General features: G+C 44.9%; 1 protein-coding gene and 1 pseudogene across 2 annotated transcripts in view; both read left to right on the plus strand.

The window, feature by feature from the left end:
- TBC1D1 (TBC1 domain family member 1) overlaps nucleotides 1-17,956 on the plus strand; it is a 186,998-nt gene that overhangs the window by 2,485 nt on the left and 166,557 nt on the right. For both annotated transcript variants that reach the window (XM_040966043.1, XM_040966044.1), the window contains exon 2: nucleotides 9,761-10,268. In XM_040966043.1, the coding sequence (XP_040821977.1) occupies nucleotides 9,852-10,268 (417 nt within the window). In that variant the 5' untranslated portion in view covers nucleotides 9,761-9,851. The remainder of the gene's footprint in view (nucleotides 1-9,760; nucleotides 10,269-17,956) is intronic.
- LOC121146558 lies at nucleotides 1,979-3,092 on the plus strand (annotated as a pseudogene).

Below are 17,956 nucleotides of genomic sequence, written 5' to 3' on the forward strand. Positions count from 1 at the left end.
TTTGGATTGGTGCAACACTGGCAGTTGCAATCACTTGGGGAGTCAATCATCTTCCACTCTGTCTCTGTATATCCTCTCTGTATATCTGACTTTGTGATAAAAATAAATAAATCTTTAAAAAAAAGAAAAGGAGATTGAGGCCCTTTTGAGGATTTTAGTGTTTGGTGGAAAGATTTATCGTATTTGGGCTACATGAAATAGTTCTGATGCTAAGATCACAATGAAACTGTCAAGAATGTAGGAAACATGTTGTAGCCTCAACAAATAACCTTTAATTTTGGTGGTCCTGGTTGCTTTGGGAAAAAAGCTATTTTTCTCCTGATTAGATAATGTCCTTATTTAACAAAATACTCTGTGCAGTCAGTGAGCCTAAACTTCCAAAGTAGGTGAACACTGGGAGAATTGTAAGGAAGAGTTTATATATGTAAAACATGTATGCCTGGTGCTTAGTGAGAATTCACTATTACTAATGCTAGTCATTCATTTATTCCACTTGTATCTCTACAATATAATTTTGAGGTCAGGTAAATTCAGGTCAAACAACCTAGTCAATTCATTAGAAAATTATTTGAGGCTTACTCTCTTCCTAAAGATAGTGTTGTGTAGGAAAAAACAGCAGTTTGTGCATGGGACAGACCTGGATTCAAATGCTACCTTTCCCAGGGGGACCCTTCTGTAAAATGGAGATAATAAAAATATCATGACAGGCAGAGAAGAGCCTGTATGTGCAGAATCCAAAGAGAGGCGGCTGGTCAGCAGGTGTCCCTGTGGCCAAGTGGAAAAGAGCAAGCACAAACTCTGGAGCCGAAGGCCCTGGGTTCAAATCCCGATTCCACCAGTCCCTACTAAAGGCGCCCTAGACATATGCTCCTATATCTATAGGTGCCACAACTACTCTCTTTGAACTGGAGATGATGATGACAAATAATGGTCTATAGCAATCTACATTCAAAAATGGCATAACAATTCTTACATTCCAGGGCTGTTGTGAGAGCCAGTGTTACTTTTGTTGTTGCTGTTGTTGTTAGCTTTAGGAGAAGCTGTGGGAAGAAGGGATATGCAGTCTCTGAAGGTCAACTCTCTATCATGAGTAATAAAGTATAAGAGAAAGCAGGCAGTGACAATGGCTTCTAAAGGCCTAGACTTGGCTCTAGTTTATGTAAGAAGGAAATCATTTGAAAACCTTTTAAAATATTTTTTTTGGGCCCGGCGCGGTGGCGCAGTGGTTAAGGTCCTCGCCTTGCACGCCCGGGATCCCATATGAGCGCCGGTTCTAATCCCGGCAGCCCTGCTTCCCATCCAGCTCCCTGCTTGTGGCCTGGGAAAGCAGTCGAGGACGGCCCAAAACTTTGGGACCCTGCACCGCGTGGGAGACCCGGAAGAGGCTCCTGGCTTCGGATCGTCATAGCATTGGCCGTTGCGCTCACTTGGGGAGTGAATCATCGGACGGAAGATCTTCCTCTCTGTCTCTCCTCTCTGTATATCTGCCCTTCCAATAAAAATAAATCTTAAAAAAAATTATTTTTACTTTGATAGAAGCATTTACAATGAGAGAGGCAGATACAGATGTATAGAGAGAAAGAACTCCCATCTGCTGATTCCTCCCCAAGTGGTTGCAGCAGCCAAAGCCAAGAGCTCCTTGCGGGTCTCACCTGCAGGTGCAGGGTCCCAAGGATTTTGGGCCATCCTCTACTGCTTTCTCATGCCACAAGCAGGGAATTGGATTGGGAAGTGGAGCAGTCAAAACACCAACCATATGAGGTGGTGGCACTTGTAAGGCAAGGATTTAGCCAGTGAACCATCATGCTGGTCCCCAAAAGCCTTACTTTAAAGACAGGTGTTTTGGCTTAGCCACTGGTTTCTATTCCTGGCTCTAGCTCCTGATTCTAGCCAGCTGCCAGTGCCCACACTGGGGGAAGCACATGGGAGCTCAGACAGTCAGGTCCAGTCTTCTTTCTTCTCGGTGAACACCACTAACATGATGCACAGGTGCTTTGTGGAAGTTGGTTGGGTGGCCTGTGTCTCCCTTGGTCCCTGTGCCAGGAGGCTGGTCTTGGTTGTGGTTGTCATTGATCAGAACAGTGTTTTGGTTGATGCACCTGCACTTGGATGAGAAGATAGGTCATGCCTTTCAAATGCATACAGGTGGCTGGCATTATCCTCAAGTTTTCACACAGTGGCCACCAGAAATACATGTGAAAAGCCTGAGAGAAGGCAGATAACAATACAAAATGGGCAGCCACAAGATGAGCAGATAAGCCAGAGGGGGAAAAAATCCAAGATGACAGATTTTGACTGCTTTGAAGTCTTGTATGCCGAGAAAGTCAGAAACAGAGTAATCGGGAATGACATGAAGTAGCTTCAAAGGGCGGCTCTGCTGAAAGCTTGTCCCAAAAAACCTACCTATTATTGGGGGAAGTGAGGTGCTGTGGCTGCTGCCACTGCTGCTGAGGGTCCAGGGGAAAAGGAGACCCCTGCAGCCCAGAAGGCTGTAGCCCAGGAGAGCCACAGGCCAAAAGGTAGTGCCTCTTCCTCAAACTCCAAAGGGCCACAAAATGCCAGCACAGAAAACACCTGCTCCAACAGCATCTGGCACACACACACACAAAAAAAAAAAAAAAGAGAGAGAGAGAGAGAGAGGCTGTTAGGAAAGTGATCAAAGTTCTGTTTGAAAAAGAAAAATAGATTCCTGCCACCTGCTTGGGAGGACTTCATTATGTTCCTAGCTACTGAGTCAGTCGGTGACTGTCTTTCCCTCTTACATTAATAAAAGACAAATGTCCCTTTTACAGAATGTGTATATTAACTTAGAGCTGCAGCCCAGTACCGGAGCACCCTTGATGCAGAGAAGGTTGGAAACCCTGGCTCAGGCACTCCACATGCTGGAGAATCTGTCTCCCTTCCAAGGATTGCTGTCTGCCATGGGCAGTTGCTGCATGAATCGCAAACTTGTCTGACTGGGGTGGGGTTCTGGGAAGGAAGTGGAAGTGTCGCGAATCCAAGCCGGTGATCCTTATGTATGGATTTGGAAGACCTGAGTCTGTGACAGCTCTGTTCAGCTAGGGATGCTCACTCTATCTGGGATAACACCGGAAACTGAAATCACTGACATCCAAAAGGGAGTAAGTGACAACTCCAGGACTTCCTGCCCAGTCCAGCTTCCCCAACAGCTACTAAACATTGTCTAGTTTCCAATCTGGCCTGGAGCTAGAGGCCACCTGCACCCTTTCCCTCCAACCTCATTTCTTTCCCTCCTCCCCTCTGGCATGGTTTACTATAATACCTGAGACTGGATATTTTATCATGAAAAGAAACTTACTTGGCTCACAATTCAGTTGGCTGACAAGTCCAGACAGCATGGTGCTGGTGCCTGGTGATGGCTCCCTGACTGTGCGGTCTCAGTGTGCAGAGAGCGGCATGAAGAGGGAATGTAGCAGAGGGTGAGAAGTCATACAGTGGGAAAGTTCAAGGAGGAGATAAGCTTACTATTGACAATCACCCCCTCTCATAGAAACGAATTCTCTTGTGTGAGGCAGAGCCCACTTGGTGAGACCCTTGCAGAAGAGGGCATGGCCAAGCCACCTACCATTAGACATGCCTCATAAATGTCCCACCAGCTTTCCAAACCTTGTGGCGATGGGCCAAGCTCCCGGCTTCTGAGAGATACACTCAAACCAAATCCAAACCATAGCACCCTCCCACCTGCGTTCTAAAAAGCTAGGGGCTGAAGCTGCAGAGGCTGGCCTGAGCTGGCAGTCAGCGTCCCTGTGGCTTGTGAGGAGGGAGTGGGGGAGGCCAGGAAGAGTGGGGCTCCCCAGGAGGCAGCCTACTGACACCCACCCTCGTGCATCTTGCTTCCTGATTGATAAATCTCGTTCTTTCATCATAGACTCTCCCACATTCGTGTTCTTGAAGGGAAGGTGGGAGCAGCTTCCCGGCCCCACACGATGCTGGGGACATTTGGCATCATACATTATGAAAATGAGATTCACCAGATTTTAGAGACAGAAGAAAATTTGGGAGATGATCTGGTTTTCTTAGAATAAACTTTAAAAACTGGAGAAGTGAAGTCAATTGCTCTCCAACTTCACACTTAAAACTGTTCTCATGAGGAAATTGAGGCTCTTTGTAACACCCAGGAGCGAGTCAGGGACTTGCATTGTCACAATTCTGTCACCACACTTGAAAAAGCCACTTGACTTGTCCACACCCGGTTGTCTCATTTCAAATAAAAGAAACGTTTTTGAATGACTTAAAATGATCCTGCAACCATGAACATTTTACGAATCTAAGTGCTTCCTTTTAGGAGTGTGTGGCACAGCAGGATTCACTAATAAAATTCTTGAAATAGTTCTAAGGAAAGGGTGCGTGTCTGTTGGGGGTAGCTACTCTTTTTTTTTTTTAGAGATTGATTTATTTTTATTGGAAACACAGATATACAGAGAGGAGTAGAGCCAGAGAAGAAGATCTTCCATCTGTTGAAAAACTCTCCAACCGGCTGAAATGGCTGGAGCTGAGCCAATCTGAAACCAGGAGCTTTGTCTGGGTCTACCATAAGGGTGCAAGGTCCCAGCAGGGAGCTGGATGGGAAGTGGGGCTGCCAGGATTAGGACCCGTGCCAATATGGGATCCTGGTGCGTTCAAGGGAGGACTTTAGTCCCTAGGCTATCGCACTTGGCTCTAGCTACTCTTCTTAAGGACTAACTAGGCAGCAGTAGGGCAGAATGAGATGTTTTGAGGGGAACAGGGCATGTGCAGGAAAACCCTCCTAATGAAAACAGTAGAAACCCCTGGGATAAAAGACATTTGATTCCTTAGTGAGGGTGTGAGCAGGCCTCTTTGGAAGCAGTGATCAACCTGAGGCTTAAGGGCAGCTAGAGACTGAGTGCAAATGATGAGGATTAAGATGGCTTGTTGCTATTATTTAAATAATTCACCTGTTTGATGGAACTTTTTATTGAGAAGTAATGCAAATACTTACCCTAAATTTCCTTGGATTTTATACAAGCAGGGCCTAAATTGTTTATGAAAATTTGAGACACCTATAAGGATTAGTACTATTTGGTAGTTTATAGCATTAAGATTTAATATACTTTTTTTTAAAAAAAAATTTTATTTTATTTTTATTGGAAAGGCGGATATACAGAGACAGAGAGGAAGATCTTCCATCCGATGATTCACTCCCCAAGTGAGCGCAACGGCCAATGCTATGCCGATCCAAAGCCAGGATCCAGGAACAGCTTCTGGGTCTCCCACGTGGGTGCAAGGTCCCAAAGCCTTGGGCCGTCCTCGACTGCTTTCCCAGGCTACAGGCAGGGAGCTGGATGGGAAGCGGGGCTGCCCGGATTAGAACTGGCGCCCATATGGGATCCCGGGCGTGCAAGGCGAGGACCTTAACCACTGCGTCACCGTGCTGGGCCCAAATAATATACTTTAAAAAAAAAAAAACCATTTGAGGAGCTGTCAGAGAGCACTCTAATTCTCTGGCTCACTCTCCAGTTGCCAATAACAACCAGGAACAGCCCAAAGCCCACAACTCAATCCAGGTTTCCCACAGGGGTGGCAGGGTCACAATGACTTGAGTGCTCACTACTGCCTTCCAGGGTGTGCGTTAGAAGGCAGCTAGAGGCAGGAGCCAGCAGGCAGAGCCAGATATTAAACCGAGGTTATAGGAGGGAGGCGTCTGAACCCCAATCCTAACGGTTAAGAAAAGCACCTGCCTTTCATCTAGATTTTACGGAGAAATTAAGAATGTGTCACAGCTGGTTAAAATGTGAAACTCTTAAACAAGGTGTTTTGTGAATGAATTGGCATGACTAATTGATGACTGATGCTTACCAAGTAAATGAACAAATTGTATATTTCTTGTACTATGCACATACATATCCTTAAAATAAAAGTGAAATTCTGCTATGTTTACCACCACCACGTGTATAGCAAGTGGCCTTGTTTGCAATGATTGCTTGATCTCTGCTCTACCCTTTGTAGTCATTCTAATACTTTTCCAAATATGTCTTGGGATTAGCAGCTGTCAACGGGCAGAATATGAAACAGATTTAGTTACAGGAGTGGAAGTAAAGGCAGATATTAAATTCCACTTTCACCTGTAGATGAAAAGGAGAAAGAGAAGGAGCCCATTATTTATGGGATTCTATGAACTTCAAGGCTGTTTTCATTGTCAAGAGCAGCTGTTGCTTAAAGGAAAGCAGGTAGGAACTATAACTATACTTTAATGATGTATATTTGATGGAGGATCAGGAAAATGGCATACACGCCTATTCTCTGGCTACTAGTATTTTTTGCTGAGTATTGCTTTATCTCCAGACTCTTAAGCATTTAAAATAAAAAGTAGTTATGAACTGTATTCCAATTGTATTATAAAACTCACTAGTAGCATATATACCAATGTATAACATATGAAGACACAAAGTAAGGACCAGCTTTGTGTTATAATGGGTTAAACTGCTGCTTGCAATGCCAGCATCCCACTGGGCAATGACTTGGGTCTCAGCTGCTCCACTTTCCATTCAGCTCCCTCCTAATGTGCCTAGAAAAGCAGAAGACAGACTAAGTCCTTGAGCCCCTGAACCCGTGTGGGAGATCCAAATGGAGGCTCTGGCTGCTGACTCTGGCCTTGCCCAGTCCGAACCATTGCCACCATCTGGGGAATGAGCCAGTGGATGGAGTGATCTCTTGGTCTCTGTCTTTCCCTCTCTCTGTGAACTCTGCCTTTTAAATAGATAAGCTTAAAAAATAAACATCAATTCATTCCATTTCAGTAAAAAGGTTTTAAAATTTAAGTATGGATTTAATAGACTCCAAACATCATGTGATAATTTACAATCTTATTGAGAGGCACATATTCAAACATAAAATAAATATGGCTGGCTGACACTGTGGCAACTCCCAGCTCTGCTCCAGCTCCCTGCTGATGCACCTGGGAAAGTAATGAAGGATGGACCAAGTGCTTGGGCCTCTGCATCAGTGTGGGAGATGTGGATGAACCTTCTGGCTCCTGGCTGAACCTGGCCCAGCCCTGACATTGCAACTATTTGGGAAGTAAACCAACAATGGAAGAAAGCCCTCTGTCTCTCTGTCTCTCTGTCTCTCTGTCTCTGTCTCGCTCTCTCTGTAATTCTGACTTTCAAATCAATGAATAAATCTTTAATAAATAAATATGATGATTAGGAATGAAGTCAGAAGGATGTTGATCAATGTTCTAGCTCACCATGCAGGAAGGAGGTGTAGTTGCTTGAGCTAAAATCTCAGGTGAGATGGGGGGATAAGAGTGGGCTTGTCGGGAGAATATTGCCTGTGGGTCTCTCCTACTTCTCCAAATTATTATAAAATTATATTATTATATAATTATTTTAGATAAATGTGTAGATAAATGTGTTTACCTCTGTTCTGGGCTAACTTTTCAATCATGTTTTTACAGCGGATAGCTATGAAAGACAGAGACAGCACCTTCCTCTCTGCAAGATGGAGGTGCATGCATACTCCCCATTATAAAACAATAAGACTCCCTAAATGCAGGGTCTTTTCCTGCGGCCCACTGTCATACAGCTGTTACCCAGTGCCTGGAGATGGAGGATCAGGGAAATGGCATGCACGCCTATTCTCTGGCTGCTAGTATTTTTTGCTGAGTATTTGGTTGTCCTCCATGACCCCTGAGTCTCATGTCTCCCAAAAGCATTTTAACTTGTAGCAGGCTAAATTTGTTAGCCTGGAGTGGAGCAAAACGTCAGACCCTGTTTAGTTAGTTTGTGACAGGTATCATGTTCCCAGAAGAGAGGAGCAGCATGCACTGTGGCACAGAATCCCAAGAAATCACATTGAGGGTGAGGAATTGTTACTACTTAAGAATCAAAAGTGCACAGGGGAGAGCTTTGTTGGGGAGAATGTAAAGTTGGAAGCAGGGACAACCTACGGTTCCAAGGAGACCTGCATAGCAGGGAGGAGAGTTTGGCTTTAGTAGGTATGTGAGAGCAGGCTTCCATGGAGAAAGCTGCTCAGGAATCATCAGGTGTTCATGGGAGACACATTGCTGAAAGGCAGTCAAGGGGATGGGCTGGGAGTCCGGGACAAACTTGTTGCAAGTGGCTCAAGCTTTCTAGGATACAGTTCTCTGGTCCCTACTGTTCAGGTCTGATGTCAGTAAGGAGAAAACTCGTGCAAAGTGCCTGGCACCCAGGGACAGTCAGCGGCTGTGGCCATCAGCAGGAGGACTTTATGATGACTGACAGCACAAGATGAGGCGAGCTGATCCCAAAGAGGCAGCTGGGCTGAGGCAGGGGCCAGAGCCATGCAAGGGAAGAAAAGCCTTCAAAGAACCCCAAAAGAAGCAACCACAAAGGTGAGATGGGAAACAGGAGTCACAAAGTCCACTAGGGAGAACATCTGAGGGGACCGGAGGTCAGCAGGATGCATCAAAACAGAGAATTGCAGCTTGGAGGGTCTGAGTCTAGTAGAAGTAGCATTGGCTTCCATTGGCAAAGAAAGACAAGATGTTGGAGTGATGGTCTCATAGCACACAAATTAAACAATGCTTAGGATGGAATTTAGAACATAATATGAACCTTCTGAATATTTTAGTAGAAGCCCTTTGAAAGTTGAATGGTTTCAAGGGTTCTTGCTGTGACACAGCAGGTTAAGTTGCTTCCCATGACACTGGAATGCTATTAGGATGTCATTTTAAGTTCCTATGATGCAGTTCTCTGCTAATGCGCCTGGGAAAGCAACAGAAGAAGACCCGAGTTTTTGGGTTCTGCCAAGCACATGGGAGACCTGGATGGAGTCCTGGGCTCCTGGCTTCGGCCTGGCCCAGCCCCAGCTGTTGTGACCTTTTGGGGACTGAGTCAACTGCTGGCAAATTGATCTCACTTTCCCTCTTCCTGAAACTGCCTTTCCAGTAAGTAAAAAAAAAAAAAAAAAAAAAAAAAAAAAGGATGGCTTTGTGGCATGGTAGATGAAGCAGTGGCTTGAGATGTTAGCATTCCAGATGGGTGCCAGTTTGGATCCCAGCTGCTCCATTTCAGGTCCAGCTCCCTGGACTGATAGCTTGAGAAAAGCAGCAGAATATAGCCCAAGTCCTTGGGCCCATGCTACCCACATGGGAGACCTGGAAGAAGGTCCTGGCTCTGGCTTCAGCCTGATTCAGTCTTGGCTCTTGTGGCCACACTGGGAGTAAGCCAGCAGATGGAAGACCTCTTTCTCTCTTTGTAACTCTGGCTCAAATAAAATCAATGAATCTTTTTTTTTTTTTTTAAAGATGAGTGGTTTCATAAGTGATAATGTCAGTTGTTTCAAAACTATTCCAGCTCAGTAGCTTGTGGTGATGGATGACTGGTGTTTCTTACACAATTTCATTCTTTGGAGTTCACCCATACTGAACTTTATTATCAAAAATAAATTCCTGGAAATAACTTTTAAGGAATGCAGCAGGCTTTCAGGCTGTCGAGCCATGCAGTGTTGGCTTCTATTGTGCCTGCTTTTGCTGGCACTTTGAGGTGCACGTGGAACAGTAGCCTCCCAGTGAGGTCCTTGTACCCTGGAAGGAGTGTGCCAGTTAGGCCATTTGTAGCCTTTCTGTGTAATATGATGTCAAAAACACTCTTTCTAGGCAGAGCTAATTATTGGAACTAATATCCATGTTACATTTGGGCTTCAGACTTTCATGCTCTTCTGAAATAACAGCTCTTTGAAACTAGCTCTGGCTAGCACTTCATTAAATTCTAATGACTCTGTTTTCCTCCCTCAGGATTCTATATCAGACGTGTGTAAAATAGACTGCTTGGCTGAAAGCAGAAAAGCAGCACAAGGATTTGCTCAATCCCCTGACCTTTCTCAAGATGGAACCAATAACCTTCACAGCGAGGAGACATGTCTTCCCGAACGAGGCCTCAGTGGACTTTGGCCTTCAGCTGGTGGGCTCTTTGCCCGTGCATGCTCTCACCACCATGCCCATGCTGCCCTGGGTGGTAGCCGAGGTACGAAGGCTCAGTGGGCAGAGCTCCAAAAAGGAGCCTGTTAACAAGCAGGTGCGGCTTTGTGTCTCTCCCTCTGGACTGAGATGTGAACCTGACCCGGGGAAAAGTCAACAGTGGGACCCGTTGATCTGTTCCAGCATCTTTGAGTGCAAGCCTCAGCATGTTCACAAGCTCATTCACAACAGTCATGACCCCAGTTACTTTGCCTGTCTGATTAAGGAAGACGCCACCCATCGGCAGAGTATCTGCTATGTGTTCAAAGCTGACGATCAAACAAAAGTAAGTTATGGATGGGGACCAGGTAAAGACATAGCTAGACATTTTTAGAGAATGAAGGGAGGGGATCAGGATATCTATTTTAAGTGTAAAGAATAAATAAGGAAGTACGGTCACGTTATATATAGATGGTCTAAGTAGCTGGTTTATCTACATAGTTTGTTTTGATGGCAAGTGATAACAGATACTAGAAATTAGAAGTCAAAGTAGAAACATTTGAGAGTGAGATCTGCCTAAAACTACGAATCACAGTTGAAGCGTTGGTATTTGTATTACTGAAGCGTTGGTATTTGTATTGTTGTGTGCTTTCTCAAACAATGCATCTCATATGGAAACATGCATGTGTGGCTCACCCAGAGAGACTGTTCAACTGTGAGTCCTGATTCCTTTGGTCTGGAGTGAACCTCAAGGTAGCATTTCTCATCAGCGGCCAGGTGCTGTTGCTACTCCTTTGTACCTTGTCCTGTGGGCAGCCAAGTTCTACATCCGTCATCCGAACATGTCATCAATCCAATGAAGGAAACTGCAGCTCTTCCTAAAGTGCATGGGAACACGTTTAGCCAGTTTTCCAAGGCCTAATGTTCACTGAGGCAGAGGTCATTGATAAGGACGGTGAACAGAATTTTAAGTTTTGATCCTGTCAAGGGTTCTCTTGCATTCTTTTTCTGATGTCAAGTTCATGGTAGATCTGATTAGCTTTTTGTTTTATGAGGTGGTTGAGAAATACATCTGTGTTCCTGCAATGGAAGTATTCCTGATGATTCGTGCTTGCATTGCAATGAGTATTATTTGTTGCCTATAAAGAACTCACTTAAGTTTATTTTGTCTATTTTGTGAGAATTTGTTTGGATCCATTTGAAAATACAATCCATTTAGCCACTTACTCAGCTGTGCCTAGGGAAAAAAATGCAGTTCGATTTAACAGATAGCAAACAACCAAACTGGTGTCCATGGCCTGAGGAATCCCTGCTCTACACTGGGTGCCAGACAAGCCTCTTGACTCAAGCCATGTGCCATAGACATGGAGAGGTGTTGGTCAATCTGTGTGACAAACAGCAGTAAAGCTCCAGATTTTCATATTTGCAAGTGCTCATTATGAATCATGATGCCGATCTTCCCACACTTCTCTAGGGTATCACGAATACTGGCTCAGGTGTAAGAGCTTCCTGTAGAAGCCGATTTTTATCAGATATTTATTATAAGTAATTGAAATCTGGAGATAAAGTATACAGGAGATGTGTGTTGGCTGTATTCAGATACAATGCCATTTGCCCTAAGGGACGTGCGCTTCTGTGGGTGTTGCTATCTGCAGAGCGAGGTGAATGGACAGAAGGTGGAGACCGACCTTTGTGCGCACGTGTGTTAGTTCTGGTTCTCACTGTTGCTGCAGACACTATGGGAGTGGACGTCAGCAGAGGCTGAGCGGAAAACAGAGGCATCCGTAGGGAGCAGGACCGTGCACTCAAGCACAGGATGCCACAGAGAGACAAGGAGTAGAGTCTCGCTTACCCCTGGCATGTAAGGAAGGCTTTGGGAAGTGAAGCGTAAGGTGGATGTCAACAAAACCCTTTCACCCACAGGCTCCCCCATCGATCTTACTAAAAGTCGCCTGAAGTTCTTCCCCATGCTTCTCCTGTGGGTGCTGTACTATTGTCCTTAGGAACTCAGCAGGACCAGCTTCTTGGACGCCAAGCCTGTCTCTACTACCTCTAAAAAAGGTGGCCTCAGGCAGCTGGGGTGTTTCCCCATCCATAGCAGGTGTATGTTTATCCCACAGAGCTGCTTAGAAGAAATGAGGCAAAACAGGAAGGCCGGTGAACATCTATGGCTAGCTATTTTTTTTTTTTTAAGATTTGCTTATTTTTATTGCAAAGTCATCTGAGAGGAGGAGAGACAGAGAGGAAGATCTCCCATCTGATGATTCACTCCCCAAGTGACTGCAGTGACCTGTGCTGCCGATCTGAATCCAGGAGCCAAGAACTTCTTCCAGGTCTCCCACCAAGGCTTTGGGCGGTCCTCAACTGCTTTCCCGGGCCAGGGAAAGGCAGGGAGTTGGGTGGGATGCGGGGCTGCCGGATTTAGATCCGGTGCCCACATGGGATCCCGATGCGTTCAAGGTGAGGACTTTAGCCACTAGGCCACTGCGCTGGGCCCCATTTTTTTTTAATTCGAGAAAGCCAGTAAGCATTTATGACTATAAACTTTTTTTATTCAGAAACTTTTCCTAGAAGCAAATTATATGCTAATTTCATTTTCAGTCTTTTTCTATTTTAAAGATTTATTTATTTTTACTAGAAAGGCAGATTTGTAGAGAGGAGATAGAAAGATCTTCCATATGCTGGTTCACTCTCCAGGTGGCTCCATCAGCCAGAGCTGAGCTGATATAAAGCCAGGAGCTTCTTCCAGGTCTCTTCCATTGATCCAGGGTCCCAAGGCTTTGGGCCATCCCCAACTGCTTTTCCAGGCCACAAGCAGGGAGCTGGAAGGGAAGCGGAATAGTCAGGATATGAACCAATGCCCATATAAGATCCTGGTGCATGCAAGATGAGGATTTAGCCACTGAACTGTCACTCTGGACCCATTTCCAATCTTTAGTAGAAAGAAATAGTACACTAGAATGTGTGGCTTTATCTCTGAAGGATGAACTTCTGGTCTTCATTGAACAAAAAAATCTTATGAGCCAGACATTTGATAACACTGCTGTAATCGATTTAATGGCTTCTATGATTTGGGCAAATTTCAGAATGAATAAATAAGAGAGGATTGACCAACCTGTGTGCCAGGTATGCCCGGTGGAAAGACTGTCTTTTTTGGGGAAAGGTTTGGCATGTAAGAGCTGCTCAGTAATTTATTTTTCCCCCAAGCTGCTGACAGCCTTCTGAGAACAGGATCTGGCTAATCACCCAGTGAGCTGATGTGAGGAAGCAATGTTAACTCAGTCCTATAATCGGGGCTGCCAGTTGTATCCAAAGTAGAGAATTGGCTTTTATTTTCAACTGCCATGGCTGAAATATGAATTTGTTCTTGTTACTTTTGGCTTACATACAATTTTCACAAAACAAATGATCCTCACTCAGAGTGTAAATTGCTGACATCCAGCTCATTTTATTAAAAGGAGCGCTTGCAGAAGAGGCACCTCAGTGGCTGTGCTTTGTTGTTGGAAACAGAACTGGAAACATACTGGCCGTTATTCCAGTGGCATGGGGTCTGGTAACGCTCTTGGCACCTGCTAGCACTGTCCTCTCATGGCTCAGGATTATCTGCTGTAGAAGCATGCGAGTCTCGATAGTCATTTCTCTGGACTATTTGCAATGTTTGTCCAGTGGACTAATGGTCAAGGTTAAGGCCTCTTCTGAATGGATGAGGTCAGCATCATTGAGGCTTGCCAGAGAGCCCTATGCATTGACTGCCAGCATCCAAAGCACACAACTCCTTGTTGAGGAAACCCTTTGGTTAGCATCTGAATTCATTTGCTTAAGAATGTCTAAGGAGAAGAGAAACACAGAGCATCATTTTGCAAGCACATCATGCAATTGCATTTCCTGTTAATGCCCTATTGCATAGCTTCAAGCTGTTCTGCATGGAAGGGCTGCCAAGGTCCAGGGCACGGGAGCAGCGATCCACCCTTTTTAGCTGGAGAACCCCTTTTCTTTCTTGAGCATTCTTGTGGTTCACAAAGAGCATTCACTTGTGTGGGTATACCTATCAGTGTTCACTACAGTTGGAATTAGAAATATCAAAAAGATGTTAACTTATTTACAGGCAAAAGTGAGCAGGTATCTGGTGCAGTACCTAAGGGGTGAAAGAGAAGGATCTCTCTCTTAGATCTCTCTCTTTGGGTCTTTCCTCCCTTGGAGCCCTCTTCCTGACACTAGGGCAGGAGCCTTTTTTCTCTCCTTAAACAAACCCTGCTTTACAAACTAGAAAAATGAAAAGATTGGGTTCTTTTTGTTTGTTTTCTATGTACTTGAAAGGCAGGATGTCAGAGAGAAGGAGAAATGAGAGAAAGAAAGAAGTGAGATCTTCCATCTGCTGGTTCACTCCCCAAATGGCTGCAAACTCTGGGGTGGGCCAAGCTGAAGCCAGGAGCCTGGAACTCCATCCTGGTCTCCCATATAAGTAGCAGAGGCCCTGGCACTTGGGTCATCTTCTGCTGCCCTCCAAGGTGCGATAGCAGGGAGCTGGGTCCAAAGTGGAGTAGCCAGGACTTGGACACAGGCCTTACAAGTGGTGGCTTAATGTGCTGTGCCATACCATAGGCTCTGTCTGTTGCATTTTGTTCATTTGTTTTGATAATCCACCATCTGTTTGGGACTTTCAGTTTGCAAATTTAAATATGTATCATTTATTTTAGGACTTTCAATAAAGCCTGGCATCCAGTGCATGCCTGGTTTAGCTGTTTGATTTGCCAGCTCATTACTTTTCCTTGCTAGAGTGGAGAAGGAAAATGACAGCAGTGAGTGGGAGCTTCCTGAGGGTGATCATTCCGTGGACACAGGTACCCTGTCTGTCCCCCTGTGGTATTTGGTGATCGTTGTTGCTGAATCTCAGTCTCTCTTGCTACTGAGGGAATCGTTCTGAGAAGGTTTAGTGAGGTATGTTTGGGAGGACATCTTATCGATTCCACTAGACAGCTTTAATCCCATTCTGGTTTATTATATAAGGTTTCTGCAACAATGACTCAGGGCCCAGTTGCACAGAACAGTGTATTGGTGTCAGTTCATCGGCACTTGACCGTCTGTCATGCTAGACTCAAGTCAGTTGCTGGGTACAAGGGTTGGCACAGATTCTTTCCATCTATAAAAAGAAAGACGGGGACTGCATGAACTCCAAAGTATGTGTTGGAAGGTTTGGATTCATGACACTGGATTGATTGCATAATTTATTTTTGACTTTGAAAAATGAACCTGAGGGCTTTAAAAGAATCTACTTTGCGATAGGGGCATGATATTTTTTTAAGTCTTTAAGTAATTATAGAGCTTTGCGTTTGTCACCAAGTGTTTTAAACTTGATGATTAAAAAATAAATCCACTCCTAAGAATAGACTTTACAAGAATTTTGAATGTTAGGTTGGTTTATATCATAAATGGATTTATTTATAACCTGGACCATCAGTGTAGTCAGTAGCTCATGAGGCTATTGAGCACTTGAAATATGGTTGTTTGACTTGAGATGTGCTAAAAGTGTTGAAACACAGCAGATATTAAAGACTTGGCTTAAAACACAGAATGTGAAATATTCTAATCATTACGATTATATGTAAAAATTGCAATATTATGGATATATTGGGTTAAAATTAAGTAATGTGTTAGTTTCACTTATTTCCTATTATCTTCTTTTAAAAAATATTTGTTTATTTATTTATTTATATTGCAAAGTCAAATTTACAGAGAGGAGGAGAGACAGAGAGGAAGATCTTCTGTCCTCTGATTCACTCCCCAAGTGTTCACAATGGCCATTGCTGAGCTGCTCCGAAGCCAGGAGCTTATTCTGGAACTCCCACATGGGTGCAGGGTCCTTGATTGCTTTCCCAGGCCACAAGCAGGGAGCTGGGTAGGAAACGAAGCTGCTTGGCACAAACCAGCACCCATGTGGGATCCTGGTGCATGTAAGGTGAAGGCTTGAGTTACTAGGTTACCACACTGTTCCCTTCTTAAGTGCCTACTGGAAAACTTAAGTTTGTATTGTGGCTTACATTGTCTCTCTGCTGGCCAACCCTTGACTCACCCATCTACCTGGAAAGTGTTTCCGGAAAAGTCCTGAGCATTCATCACAAAGTGACCACAGGTTAGCAGCCTCTGAGTTGCTACCAGTAGAATTTTGCTCTTTTGTAAAGATCATGTTTGACAGAGCAAGCTGTTTGTAAGTCTAGACCTGTGTTGTGTGGACGAGAGTCTAGCAGGCTACTGTTCTGGGGTGTACACAAACATAGAAGCCTCTCTTTGTCCTTTTTCTGTCTTCTTAATTTCTTTCCTCCATCTGGATGCTTTTTGTCGCCTGTGATCCACAGCCAGCAACCAGACATGGCCAAGTAGGGTCTAGCCCGTTGCTGGGTGGTCTCAGAAGAGGCAGGATTGAAGGTGAGACTCAGGGGTGATGGGGAGGGAGGAGCTGATGCAGGACGCACAAGAGAAGAGGTCCAGTGGATATGGTCACTGACTTGCCGTTCACTGTGAGTCATCAAGCACCCCTCAAATGGCCTCACAGCAGCAGAGCCTGCAGGAACCCCTTCTCAGTGGCTCTGGCTCTGGCTCAGGTCATGCATTGGAAGGCATCATTTCTTATGGTCAGATAATGTAGGTTCTTGAAAATTTTCAGATTTTACTTGAATCTATTGAGACACTACAAATGTGACACATTCCTTGCTGAGTGTTAGGGGACAAAAATTAGGTACAGTTGTACCCTTTAGAAAAAAATGGCAGTGTTTTTGTGTGCCAAATGTCAGTTCTGAAGGCGGTCTTGCCAGGAGTCAGCAAACCTCTGTCAGCAGTGATGGCGGAGATGTGCGTTTGTGTGTGGGATGCAGGGAGGCTTGTGCGATAAGCACTTACAATGTTTGAGAGGCTGCCATGTTCTAAAAGAAGATGGCAAATGAAGCAGTGCTCCAGAGGGCGGGACTAGGAACAGGAGGTCTGAGAGCTGATGGCAGAGTTGCAGTCTGGGTCCGAAGGCCTGAGAGCTGGAAGCACCAAAGCTGCATGAAGATTAATGTCCTGGTTCAAGGAGACAGGTGGAAAGGAAATTCCTCACCATGATCTTGCATGCAATCCTCAAGGTATCAGACCATGGCCATTAACACTAGGGATAACTGTTTTACCCAGTCAAATGCTTATCTCTGGATACAGTTTCACAGATGCACCCAGAAATCAAGAGTGAGAGAGACATCTGTTAGTTCACTCCCCAAATGGCTACAGTGGCCATGGCTGGGCCAGGAGGAAGTTGGGAGCCCTAAACTTCTTCTGGGTCTCCCACCTGGAAGCAGGGGCCCAAGGACTTGAACATTCTTCCACTGCTTCCGAGGCAGAGTAAAGGAGAACCACTTCGGAAGTGGAGCAACCTGGACTCAAAGTGTTATCATATGGGATGCTGGCAGTGTAGGCAGCAACTTAATTTGCCGTGCCACGGCACCAGCCCAGTGTTCTACTTATTACAGTTTTCTACTTCATGAACAACAGAGAGAAAGCTGTACAAGAGGGGCTGGCACTCCCCCTTCAAGTGCTGGATCCCAAATGGGCACTAGTTTGTGTTGCTGCCACTCCACTTCCATCCAGCTCCCTGCCTGTGACCTGGAAAGCAGTCAAGGATGGCCCAAGACCTTAGGACCCTGCACCCATGTGAGAGATGTGGAAGTAGCTACTGGCTCCTGGCTTCAGATTGGCTCAGCTCCAGCCATTGTGGTCACTTGGGGAGTGAACGAGTGGATGGAAGATCTTTTCTGTCTCTCCAAGTAAATGAATAAATAAATAAAATTTTTTTAAAAAGCCATATAAGAGCATGCCTTCTCTATAGAGTTTTGAAATTTTGTACCTTCCTTCTTTTACGCATACACCTGTGGAAATGAAAGGTTTAAAAGAAGAACTAACCCAAAGAATTTTAAGGTTCCAGTTTCTAATTTGATGAGGCAGATTCTCTGCAGCTAACTCCTGGGAAAAGCACAACCGCTCCTATTTGAGACATGTAATGCGATCACT

This window comes from Ochotona curzoniae, unplaced genomic scaffold, assembly GCF_017591425.1.
Source record: "Ochotona curzoniae isolate NIBS_2020 unplaced genomic scaffold, NIBS_Ocur_1.0 scaffold_4505, whole genome shotgun sequence".
NCBI classification, from domain to species: domain Eukaryota; kingdom Metazoa; phylum Chordata; class Mammalia; order Lagomorpha; family Ochotonidae; genus Ochotona; species Ochotona curzoniae.